The 13,302-nt window shown below is 40.7% G+C and overlaps 1 protein-coding gene across 1 annotated transcript; it reads right to left on the bottom strand.

Moving 5' to 3' along the window:
* Positions 1–6,143: 6,143 nt before the first annotated feature.
* On the bottom strand, positions 6,144–12,778 carry LOC133923806 (fatty acid amide hydrolase). Its single transcript, XM_062369071.1, has 19 exons — positions 12,421–12,778; positions 12,263–12,323; positions 11,632–11,822; positions 11,414–11,543; positions 11,181–11,258; positions 10,945–11,092; positions 10,652–10,764; positions 10,488–10,563; positions 10,112–10,183; positions 9,873–9,924; positions 9,480–9,560; positions 9,324–9,407; positions 8,832–8,935; positions 8,537–8,629; positions 8,243–8,311; positions 7,654–7,718; positions 7,040–7,101; positions 6,758–6,853; positions 6,144–6,443 (listed from the first exon to the last, which is right to left on the bottom strand). The coding sequence occupies exons 1-19, from the start codon at positions 12,640–12,642 to the stop codon at positions 6,384–6,386; spliced, it is 1,857 nt and encodes a 618-aa protein (XP_062225055.1). The 5' UTR covers positions 12,643–12,778; the 3' UTR covers positions 6,144–6,383.
* Positions 12,779–13,302: the final 524 nt, after the last annotated feature.

Below are 13,302 nucleotides of genomic sequence, written 5' to 3' on the forward strand. Positions count from 1 at the left end.
TCGACCGTCGTCTCGTGGGAGAGGTACTGACACCACCTGTCAGTACCCGAACTGGCTCTGTACACGCTTAGAAGAATATACTTCTATGTTGTTCATTTACAACAAAAAAACATCTAGTCATCCATAAACCTGAGTCACGCCAACAACATGATGCGATGAGCCCGCCAGTCGTAATTTCAACCACTCATGCCATACGCCATGGATCCCACTCTACGAGATCTGCGCTAAGGACGTTCAAATCACTGATCACCCAAGAGTAACTACCATGGTCTTGTTGCTAACTCAATCTCAGCCTAGTATGCATCCACTGATACCCCATCATAGGTATCATATCATCTGCAATACCATCGGAGATGGGGACCGGATAGTAGCTCTTGAGCACCCAAGGCCGACAAACAGGAAGGTACTCCCAACTCCATAGCTGTAAGAGGTGTAGGAAGCATGTTACAGATCCTTTCTTAGCCTGTTATAGATGCTTTATTCGTTGATTGTTGGGTTGCATCACATAATCCTCTGTAGGTGGCAGCCAGTACAGCAGATCTCCAACTGTAAGATATCGGCTCATAAGGATGTGAAGTGAGCTGACTCGCTAACCATACAATATGGGGAACAACATAATCATCAGCCGTGTTACAGAACATGATACCTGCCAGTAGGACGTACAAGTATACCTCATAGTGTTGTATTACTGTAGCCTCGTCTGTATCTGGTGGGCATGAACCAGACTATGGCTGCCCATGAATCCAGGACATAGAGAGGCCAACATCCTTTTTGTTATATGGCACACCAAACCTACAAGATGCAGATGATCAATGAAACTTGAATAGCACTACAATATTTGAAATGCAGTACATAAAAAATAATTATATGCCCTCAACGTAACATTTCCATTGTTCCTTTGTTGGTTGTGAAACTACTAACGGGGCGCCCCTAATTGGCAGCCCAGTTAGCATGGGCATGTCCCTCAATGTTATGATCATCTCGCCAAAAGAAAAGTGGAACGTGTGCGTCTCAGGACGCCACCGGTCGACGAGACCTGCAAGAAGTAGTTCCTCAATTGACGGGAGAGGAGTCCTACCACCACCCGTCATGGGAGCTCTAGTCATCATGAGAGCGAAAGGTAGTAAGTCTGCCCGTGCGAGTGGCTCGTGGAATCGAGGGTCCAACTCCTTAATCGTGTAGACACTTTAGACTTGTAACGGAAGCAACTGTAAAAGGTATCTAATAAATGTACTGTGTTAGTTACATTATGTTAGCAATTAAAAAGCACATATAATCGTAGTACCTGCTGCCCTGTGAAAATCATCCGTTCTCTATGGTTCTAGTCGTACCGCTGCTGAAGAAGCTCAGGAAGACCAGCATGAGCCATGACAATGATTTCAAGCTACATGGTTCAATAAGTAGGTGAACAACAAATATGAATATATTACAAGCTTCATGGTTCAATACGTATGTGAATAACAAAAAAGAATATACTGCACTCTTTATGGTTATATAAGTATGTGAATAACAAATTAGAATATGTTACTAGCTTCATTGTTCAATAAATAGGTGAAAAACAAGCTTCATGGTTTAATAAAATGCAACAACTCTAAAACACTACATTTTGATAGTGCATGATAGTTTACTGCCAGGTCGGGCATATCCTCTTGTCATGACCAGGTTGTTTGCAAAGTTTGCACTTGCATAGGCCGTCAACAACATATGCTTCATCCATGTCACCTTGCAGCCTTGTGGATCTAGGCCTTCCAGGATCCGTGCGTCGTGCTCGGGGATACGGTACCCACGTAGGCCCCTCGATCGCTTTGTAGTTTTTTCCAATGTTGAAGGACCGCATCTTTGGCAGCCATGTGCTCCTCAATGCATCTATCGAGAAGTACCATGCTACATAATGTGATCCGTCATTGTCGTCCATATCCCTGCAAGCGACTAAGACATACGAGCATGAGATATGGTGCAATTTTGGTTTATTGCATGTGCACTTCGCCTCGTGAGGTCTAAGTTGACATTGCTGCACGGTGTCCCCTACGCTATACCCTGAAGCATACCTATAACAGCATATGACCTCAAAGTCATTGTTAGCCATGTCGTAGATCCTCATCCGATGAAAGTGTGCCTTGTTCCTTCTGGATAAGGTTGCCTCCACCTTAGGTGCGAAATGTGTGCTGCAATTCATAACAGCATTGCCACGGTCTTAAAAGTAGTCCGTCGTTCTATAAAATGTGAGCTCAATGATGGCACACAACGGGAGGGCCCGTACCTCTTTAGGATATTGTTGAACGCCTTCGCTATGTTCGGTGTCATGATGGTGTACCTAACATGGGATAAAAAAAATTAGAAGGCCTATTTGCATAAGATAGAGTTCAATATGATCATTTAAATTCTAAGTGCTAACCTGGCATCGTGAGTGTCATGGATTAGGGCCCAACACTCCACCGGCTTCCCCGCTATCCACTGCCTAAACGTAGCACGTGAATGGCTAACGATAGTTTATCCCCCAGCTATTTATGTTCGTAGATGGTCCTCCTGTTCTTGTTGATCTATCATCATCTTACGAATGGTCTCATTTAACTCTATTTATATCTCGTTGAACTTCGCCTGCTGGTTTTGCAGACACAAACCTTTGAATCTCTTTACAAGAGACTTGCTGTGGTACCTTGTGTACAGGTTCACTCCCAAGTGCATGCACCACTTTCTCTCCACATCAAGCCATACAATGGAGTAGTTTGTGTTATCATGCAGCACATCCAACGCATGCAGAAGGCCCTTTTTGCGATCAGAGATGATGCAAACTCGTTCCCTGTTGCCCACGACATGTATCCTCAACAAAGTGAGGAACCACAGCCAGCTATCATTGTTCTTACTCTCAACCATTGCAAAGCCGAGACGAATGATCTGATTATTTGCATCCGCCGCCATCGCTGTCATAAGGGTACCATGATACTTGCCGCTCAGAAATGTGGTATCCACGCACAGAACCGGCCTGCAATGTCTGAAAGCTTCGATGTATTATCCAAAGGACCAGAATAACCTAATGAGGTATTGGCCATTGATGTTGTATGACCCATCCTCTAGCTTGATCGGTTCATTCGCCATCGGTCATTGAGTACCTCGATTCGTCATGGCAATCTTCTGCAATAGCCTCGGAGCATAGTTGTAAGACTCCTCTAAGCTTCCAAATAACATCTTCAACGCCTTCTGCTTCGCTTGCCATGCGGTGTGGTAATTGATCAGCATACCCGTCTTAGTCTGTACCTCCTCCATAATGGATTTTGGTGACAAACAAATGTTCATGCCAACAAGGGTGATGAGGAGTTGGACTATGAACCTCGCATCAATGGTGTGGCTCATATTCCTAATAGCCTCTTCGCTACATGTATGTGGGGTGTGTCTACTGATCACAAAATAGTTCTCACATTTCGTCTTATATGCTCATACGAAGTAATGACAAATCGGGTATTTGAAACAACTAACCTCATACTCTGTAGGGTTAGATCGGGCGCACTTGTGTTCCCTTCTTGTCATTACATCATAGTTGCTAATAAAGTGGACGACTTTCCCCTGTTATGAAATTGTTGCCCGACTTAGATGTCTCTATTCTGGTATCTCCAGTTAGATAAGGTGTTATACTCATCGACGGCACAATCCAGCAAAACAGCACCAAGAAAGTATTGGATCGTCGGCACCGGATCGTCATTGTTAACATCTTCTTCATCCCCGCTACCACCGACTTCATCATCCATGCATCTTGCATCTACATCAGAATGGTCCACTCTAGCTCCATCTCTACCGGAACTGCCCTCCCTAACATGCCCTTCATCCTCTTCATGCATTACCTACTGGCCTGATCCTTCCATGGTACTCACTGCATCACCATGCATCAGTCGTGGCACTATATTTACGTATATCCCCATATCAAAGTTCTCCTCCAATATCTTGCGCGAGTACAAAGCCTATGCGTTGTTTCTTCTCATCTCGAACAACGTATGAACAACGACCGAGCTGTTTGGAACAACCTATGGCCACACACCCTCCAGGATAGCAATATGTGATTGCTGGTTTATAGGCAAAAGGCTCATAACATGTGATTTCAGGTCATCTAGGTCATTAGATACCTCAACCAAACTTATATGTGCTGGTAGTTCTGAATTATTATGAGCATCCCGTGCAAAACCGCGGGACGTTCTCTATAATAAATATGAAAAGTCATACCACATATGGTAAATAAAGGTACATCTAATAAAATTACTACTTATATGTTTGCGCGCTACACATGCTAAATATATAAGTAATTAACAATGCTAATTAAATCATCATTATTGAATAAAAATGAAATAATTAATATTCAATATTGAATTAAAATATTATTTAAATTAACATGAAAGTTACATCGAGTAAATATTCAATCTTATTATAAATTGACACTACACTATTAACCTATTCATAGATTTCTTTGTGCTGAGTGAGCTGAGCTGATGTGTCCCAAGTTTTTTTGACTAATCAATTTCGCGCTAATTACTATTATACAATCTACTAACCTAAGCAAATAATTATTATTACACAACACACACTAATTACTATTATACAAATTCACACTAATTACTATTACACTAAGCAAATAATCATATTCATATAATCAAACTAAGCAAATAATTGAACAAATGTAATTAACAGGTTAAACGCTCTATTACTATTATTGCTACAAATACTAATTAAAAACATAATTTAAGTACTTATTGTATCTCGCGCTGTTGCTTCTTCTCGTCTTGGGCTGATTCTACTCTCCTCGTGCTGCTGCTACTTCTCACCTCGCTGCTTCTCCTCTCCTCTCCACGCGCTGCGCTACTGCTTCTCCTCTCCTCTCCTCCTTTGCGCTTCTGCTCTCCTCTCGCACTGCAGCTCATGCATGCACATCAGCTGCCCTCATTTTATAGCAAAGAGTGGAGAGACAAAAAGTGATAGCGACATGACACGATTTGACCGGGTGTCGAAAGCAGAGACAATGCCATGTGCGCTGAAAGCAGGCAGGCCGTATTCGGCACCTCAGGTGCCGAATACGGTACTGTTATCTATATTCAACATCTCATATAGGAAATATTCAGCATCTGATATCGCACTGTTGCCTATATTCGTACCTCAATTGCCTAATATGTCCCGGACTCATGTTTTCCAAAATTTGAGATACCGAAGACAAGTATTAAATTTATAAATACATCGATATATTATCTCTTTTAGCAAATACGGTGACATATGGTCCATTTTTTCCAAAATCTGGGCAGCAGCTAGATACTGTTACGCAGCGGCAACCTATATTTTTTTTACGCTTACGCAGCAGCTAGATACGTAAAAAATGAATTACACATTGCCAGGCCGCTTTGCCAGCCAGGCAGCCACCAACGACAACGAAAAGATAGAAACCATCCCGAGCATCCAACAACAATCCGTACATATGTATAAGAAAGGGTTTTCAGGTTGTGACCAATTACATCTGAACTTAATAGGTCATATATTTAACGGGTTAGAACACAAATTTGGATTGGATTCATATATAGGCTATATGTATAGCGATATGTGAGGGATTAGAATTTTAGTGGGTTTCTAACATGCTAACCTATTAGCATGCTCTATATAAGTGGAAGGGTGATAACCCATAATTAATTTTAGTAACAAAACGTATTTCAGATGAATTGTCATGGAGCAGACAGTGAAATGAGTCAGAGCTGGAGCCATTGTTCCAGGAATAAAAAAGAAAATTCAAACAATATGAATGAACTTGAGACCCCACCGTATCTCCATACAAACTCCACAGCTTGTCCCTCTGTGGTATCCTGGAGCCTTCGTGGTGGAACAGCCTGCTCCACCATTCTCCTGCTTGCTGGAGATCGAGGCCATTCACCAGAACGTGTTGCATATATGCTGCCTGTGATGTTGTCACCGAGGTGCAGCAGGAGGAACTTCCTCCCTATGTTGACAAGGCTCCTATATTATGTTGACAAAGATGGAGCAATGTATTGATTTTGCAAGGCTTCTATGGCCCATTTACAGATTCATTATTTAGCCACAATACTAACCTTATGCACAAGCATATATAGATTGTTCGCTAGCAATAGCTAATATGGTAGTGATCTGACAAGGATGGTTCCTCCTCCTCCAGTTGCAGCTACGATAATCTTATAAAATAAGTTGCTATGGAGAATTGAGTTCTTGCTACATTACCATTATTATAGTTCTAGGGATGGTCTGCAGCCATGAGCCATCCCAATCGGAGTGATTATAATATTATTACAGACAACTTATATGGAGTAAGACGATAACACTCTTCTCAGTCACTATCAGCGACCCTTCATCATCCATGTCTCAGCAGAATTATGTACCATGACATTTCAGGCCTTCAAAATGTCATAAAACGCAGAGGGTCGGTTCCGTTTCTTCAGACAAATCTCCTGCAAGTAGGGAAATTATTGACAGATGTTTAATTTTCCAGAGCTCCATAGGCAGAACAAGAGAATACTTCTCCACCTTGTAAATAGATTAAATATATTTCGATGTAAGTACCAGAAGTCCAGAACAGTGCTACAGATTACACAACATACTTGATACTCATGGTGCTCGTGATAGTCATGTTAAAAATAATGCGGCACCAAAATAAATCTAGACTTACCGAACATGAGCACATTCTCCGAAACCCCAAATATGGAAAGTTCCATCTCTAAAAAACCCTTAAATATGAAAATTCTGTGATTCACATGTACAGTACCTCCACCGCAGAAGCCACCCTCAGTAAGCTAGCCTCGCCCCATGGACGACCTATCAGTTGCAAACCTATAGGAAGGCCTTGCTTGTCATGACCAACCTGAGAACAGAAGCAGTAGCATATCAAGTTATCAACGAACTACTCTCAAATTTGTCCTAGATTCTTTTTAAACTTCCACAGAAATTGTCTATCAGAAATAATGCCAATGTTATGCCTGAACATTTATGCATCAACAATCCAAAATTTATCATCTGAAAGATGCTACATGTTTATGACACCACTTACAGGCACAGTAATTGCTGGCAAACCAAGAAGGTTCCCGGCTATGACGAATCGCATCAGGTAAGCTGCAATAAAGGGTGGTATTAGAAAATGGGTACTTGATATCTGTAGCACAAACAAGCATACTAATACTAAGCATCAAAATGGGCATATATCCTTTGTTTAATAAACTGCTCAAAAGTAATATTGATGAACTTAGTGGTATTACTTCCATATTGCATAACTAATTTTTCTAGGACTTCAGATAGGAACAAAGCTACCCAGGTCCCAGTATAATGAGCATGATTCCCTCTACATAACGAAATTAACCCCTGCGAGTTCTTCTTTCTTCAAACTGAATGTCTCATTGAGCAAGCAAAAACAGATAAAATGACTGTAGCCCTATAGGGGAACCATGTTTTTCCCCTCTTATACCATATTGCTTCTCAATGTAAAACAGCATCACTCACTACCTGTGTCAGAACAACTATCTTAAATCCAGATTTCAGCAGCTTTTGTCCGGCATATAAAGTGTGAATTGTAAAAAAAAAAAAAAGAGAGATTAAACTTGATGTTATTTTCACAAGTTAAAGAACTAATTAAGATGCCTAAAAGACAATATCCTGCTCACAATTTACCTGACACAACATAATCAGACTCTCCTGACTTCAGAGCGCTTGGTGGTATTTTTGGAGCAGTAATGCTGGAAAAACAGCACATTTACTTAGTTCTTACAGCAAAGGATAATGCACTTCATAAAAGAGGGAAGGCATACATAGCGTTCTTGAATATGGTATAAACAAGTAAAATTACACATGCATCATCATTCTAGGGAGTATGCATAAATACTTACGGATTAACTGTGTTAGTTATTCGTGCCTATTCTGAACTTTGAATTGACAAAGATCAATTCAGGGGTGTTGTTAAGCATGATGAACATCATTTAGGTTGGAAACCGAATACTTTAACCATTTCTATATCACAACGCTTTACTTCCATATAGCTCTAGAGATCTCTCTTAGATTATACCCAACAGTTCAGAAGTATATGACGTTTAAGAACATGAGTTGTCAAACTTCCTCAAGTTTGACCACATATATACAAAACTATTTAGATTAGTCACAAGAAAACATTACCTTTATATTTGTTGTGAGAAGTACTTTAGAAATATAATACTTTTATATGAATATGCAAGGATAAATTATAAAGAAATTTGACGTCTATTACCCAGTTGTAGGGGTCGCTATGAAATCAACCTTCTTGAAAGCTTCCATGTGGTAGTACATTATCCTTCTCCTACATTAAACCCATCAACAGGTACAGTAAGCACATATTTAGCACAATATAGGAAGAAAGCAGCATGAAGTAACAAGAAAACTCAAGTTCCTGCAACCCTCACTCGTTTCCATGTTAGGTCAGCAACATATGCTTTACAGTTTAGACTTTTGACTCAATTGTGTAAATCAACATTAGGGAAAATAGCACAATGAATTCATCAGCTATATGTGTGGTCATGTTCACCTTATGCATTGAGAAGCAACATAATCTGTTGCAGTGAATGACCCAAAAAGTGCCAGACTTGTTCGAGTATCCAGTGTAAATTCAGTCCGCCTTCTGGAAGAGATAAGGAGAGCAAGATCAATAGTACAGAAAAGGAAATATTTTGTGATTCAGAGAGCAAATTCTAGCAAACAACTTAGGTTTTCTGCATGTTGGGGCCCAATAATTTCAAGAATTATTCCTTGGAAGGAAAGTTTTTAACAACTATTCATGGGAAGAACATTGAGAATCTGTTATCTGTCAAACAGATAGGTACCCTGCTTTGTAATGAGGATTCAGATCACAGAATGATTCTGAGCCAATTGAGACAACATGGGCAGTACGCATCTCTTCAAGCTCTGGTAATATTATATCTGCTATCTTGAAAGAAGTAAATCAACCCTTGTTAGCTGAGATTTCAAAGAAGAGTTGAACATGCATGTATAATAGATACCACATCATCAGCGCAATAATCAGTTATGTCTTACAAGAATTGTAAACAAATAAACAATGACATTTTTCAATTTACACTTTGTGATAATCACTAACTGAAGTAGGATGGCATTTATTGATATACACATAACATATTTGTATACATGGAAAGCCACATCAGAAAACAGATGCTTCCATTCAAAAAAGAGATTGTTCATCTTAAGGTGCATGACCTACTGGAACTGCTGTATCTATATGTAAATATAAATTGATAATTAGACTAGTAGATTCATGTATTCTTATCGTCTAAGGTATGTTGGGATAGAAATGGGCTTACTTGACATCCGAAGGTGCTGCAAAGAAGGTTAAGTGCATCCTCACATGTATTTGAGATCTCACAATCAGAAACATCATGAAACCACTACAAAAACGAATTTCATTTAAGAACAGATATATACATACCAAAATAATGTTTAATGTGAAAAAAATGTACCTCTGTATATTTTCCTATTTTCACTGATCCCAGGATATTGCTGCTGTCGGGAGACACCAAATTTGGAACACAAAGCTGTGACTATAGAGAAAAAATGGAAAGAAGCTGTGAGCTTGATGGAACGGATTAAAGTCAACATCAAATTTTAAGTTATCCTGTATTACTGGGGAACAATGGAGAAGGTACAAGTATAACAGCTCCCTGTAGTATGATTGCCACACTGTGGGGTTTAAATTTAAGTTTTGGAAAACAAGAAAGTTCTGTTCTGCCATCTTTTCAAAGAAAACTGGCTGAGACTGACTAGTACAGTGCAACGGCATATAAGTGACATGAAAGAATTTTCAGCATCCCTGGTATTTAGCAGGCAGGAAGAACTAGAACATAACATCTTACTGGTCTAAGGTTAAGCTTCTCCAAGGGTCTAGAGCCTGCTATTGCAGAGTACCTGAAATGCCATACAGTAAAGTTTACAAATACTCTGTTGTCAACAAGATAGTCAAACCTAAGGATATTTTATATCCTGAAAGCGAAAAAGAGCGTTGACAAATTTCCAATTTTACCAAAAGATAGCTGTCCTTAATGAACTTATGCAAAAGATATCATGGTATCATACAGCAAACCAAACTGCTTACACTAGCATTGCGTCCTCGACTGAGGCTGCAAGAGGAGAAGCAACTTCAACAGTCCCAGAGTCACAAAGCACCCTGCAAACAAGATGTCTAATTATATAACTAGCAAATGAATGGAGTTTGAAATACTATCTAATCAGATCCAGTGCAAGATAACTGCTAGTAGCAACTAAGTAGTCCGACCTAGTTGAATGTTGGGCAATATCATGAGTCCATGACAAATAAAGGCATAAGCAGTTTTGGAACACAGTGGACATTAACTTGTGACAAGAGCAGCTTATTTACAAGATTTTGAATGGTAGTATGATCCAAATGAATTATGATGAAGAAAAGAACAGCCATGGTAAGTATCCAATGAATTGGAACTTCTCTTTATTACCCAGTCATATCTGTTCGGCCATATGTTGTCTTGAAACCAACAATACCACAGAGTGACGATGGAATTCTAACTGAACCTGTTACCAGAAAAAAGGGGTATTAATGAGAGACTAGTACCGACAAAAATATAGTACCAATGAACCTCATGGCTTTATATGTACAAACCTCCACCATCTGTTCCAATCGCTACCGAGCATAACCCTGATGAGACTAATGCAGCAGGACCAGATGAAGAACCACCAGTATATCTATCAATTGAATGTGGATTTCTTGCTGTCCTGCAAGAAAGGTCAAGGAAAAGTGAAGATAAAGTGACAAACATCACAAATAGAAGAACAATAAGCTGGATAAAGATTATGTGATGAATCCATATACAATTTGGGTTCAAATAGAAAAGCAACTACGTAAGGCGTAAGCATTTTGAACAGAATGAGCAGCTGTGCAATTAATAATCATACCCATAATTTGGATTGTTTCCGGTTACCCCAAGACCTAGCTCATGCATATTCGCTTTCCCAATAAAGATGACACCACATTTCCGCAACCGAGCAACACACACTGCGTCTTTCTCCACGGTGCGGATTTGGTCAAAAAATGTTGTAGCACCTGACATCCAAAGAAAAACATAATGTGGAATGTGCTTCTCAAACAGCAACAGAGCAAGAAATGGCAGGTGCAGTCAAGTAAAACTTACCCTTGGATGGATATGGGAAGCAGTCAATGTCATCCTTGATGGCGACAAAGATCCCATCTAAAATGGAAATTGGGTTTCCTGGGCACAAGAAGCAGTGCACGTCATGAATTTGGATAGAGAGGAATAGAGTATTTACGTGAAGCCACTTCAATTCAACAAAAAGAGGATTTTGGCAATCATGAACTGGTCAAATATTAATAGAGAAGAACCCAAGTAGCCAAGTCGGGGCAAACCTTGCTCAAATCTCCTCGTGGAAGCCTCAGCTTGCTTCCTCAGATCATCTGCATTGAAATGGATCAGCATTGGCATTGGAGGCTTCTTGTTGTTCCACTCTTCGACACCTGCAATGACATGCTCGGCAACCTACGCATGTATCAGAGTTAAAACACCAAATAAGATGCAGGAGGGCGTGAAAGGAAGCAAGCAACAGTCTGTCCAGTGAGCTACTTACAGCTGACGGAGTTGTGATAGCGGACCGGTACGCATGCGCAAAGTCACGGATCTTCCAGTAGAGAAAAGGGGGCTTCTCCTCAGTCATCCAACGCGCTGAAGGGTCATACGGTGGGAGGCACTGCAGTGCCTGGTGAACTCTGTCCACTGGGTCCCTATCTTCCCCCACAAGCACAACTCCCAGCTCCGGGTCTGAAGAATTGGGAGGAACAAGAGCAGAAATTGACAAGACATCATGAGCAAGATAACATAGTTGTAGGCATAGAATACCCAGAAACTGGGGTGCAAATTAGACGTCCGTTGCAACATCCTAGTGGCTGAATTGAGCACAATAATGTGCTTTACTCTAACAGGAAAAAGTTATGGTTTTGCAGCATGTTTCGTGCTAGTAGTGCTGTTCTAAATTTATAAACCTCTCAAGGCCCGAATGAGATGAGAATGAAGAGAAGTAGAAGATCTGCCTGCTTATGTTTTTTTTTTTTTTTAAAGGTAGTACTAGTTATGTGCAAGTTGCTCATGTTGGAAGAAGGATAAGTCAACCAGTAATTTTGTTTTCCTTTTTCTAGTTGCTTGTTTGATGAAGAATCAATCAATGAATCATAATTCAGAATGAGAAGAAGGTTGAGGCGTACCCTGCGGCGGGTACTCCGGGTAGTACATGGGGCGCTCGGGGATGAGCGTCTGCTGCAGCATCTGCACAGGCACGCAGAGAGAAAGAAGAAGGATTAGGATTTGGGAATGGGAATGGGGGACAGCAGCCAAGAACCGGGGAGGAGGAGACGACGAACACCTGCTGCATGTTGTTCTGGGACTTGAGGAGGGAGGTGACGAGTGGGCCCAGCAGGGGGGCCTCCATGAGCCAGAGGAAGACCCTGAGGGAGAAGCCGGTGAGGTGCGGAGCCTGCATCGTGGGCGACCTGTAGCGCACGGCGGAGATGTCCACCTCCTCCACCGGCGGCATCGCGCGCGGGGATGGACCCTTGCCCCTCCCCGTGGAATTCGAGCCGCCCATGATTGCTATCTCGATGGAATCGAGGAAGCAGACTTGTGGAGGAAGAGAAGAATGGGGTGGGTTTATGGGAGGTGGGCGGGGGGGAAAAGGAAGGAATGACGCCAGCCAGCACGCCAGCCAACCAACCAAGACGACGACGATGGCTGTGCAGTAACCATGCAGTCCAGGAGCAGCTCTCCTCACTCATGTAATCCAGTCAAGTCAGACCTTCCGATCCTACCAGCAGCCTCCCCCCCTCTCTCTCTCTGATTTGCTTTGGTGCTCCATTCCTCTAGAAGCACTACTAGTATATTACTCCATCCATTTAGAAATAGTATTTATATTTTTTTATTTTCAAAGTTAGTTTTAATTAAAAAAATTCTACAAAATATATCATTTAGAGCTATAAACATATATAATGTGAAATCATTTTAATTTGTGAATCTAGTTGTATAAGTTTTATTATAATTTAATTAAATATTAGTTAAAGAATATTAAATTTAATTTTTCTAAAAATACATCTACTATTTGTATTTGTAAAGGAGGGAGTAGTAGCTTATAACAAAGGCAGTATTTAGACAAAGGCGTGCGTGATCCCTGTAGAACAAAACAACTATACTTGGTAGTTGATACTACTCCATCCATTTAGAAATAGTATTTGCATTTTTTTATCTTCAAAGT

Source organism: Phragmites australis, chromosome 7, assembly GCF_958298935.1.
Source record: "Phragmites australis chromosome 7, lpPhrAust1.1, whole genome shotgun sequence".
In the NCBI taxonomy this organism is placed as follows: Eukaryota; Viridiplantae; Streptophyta; class Magnoliopsida; order Poales; family Poaceae; genus Phragmites; species Phragmites australis.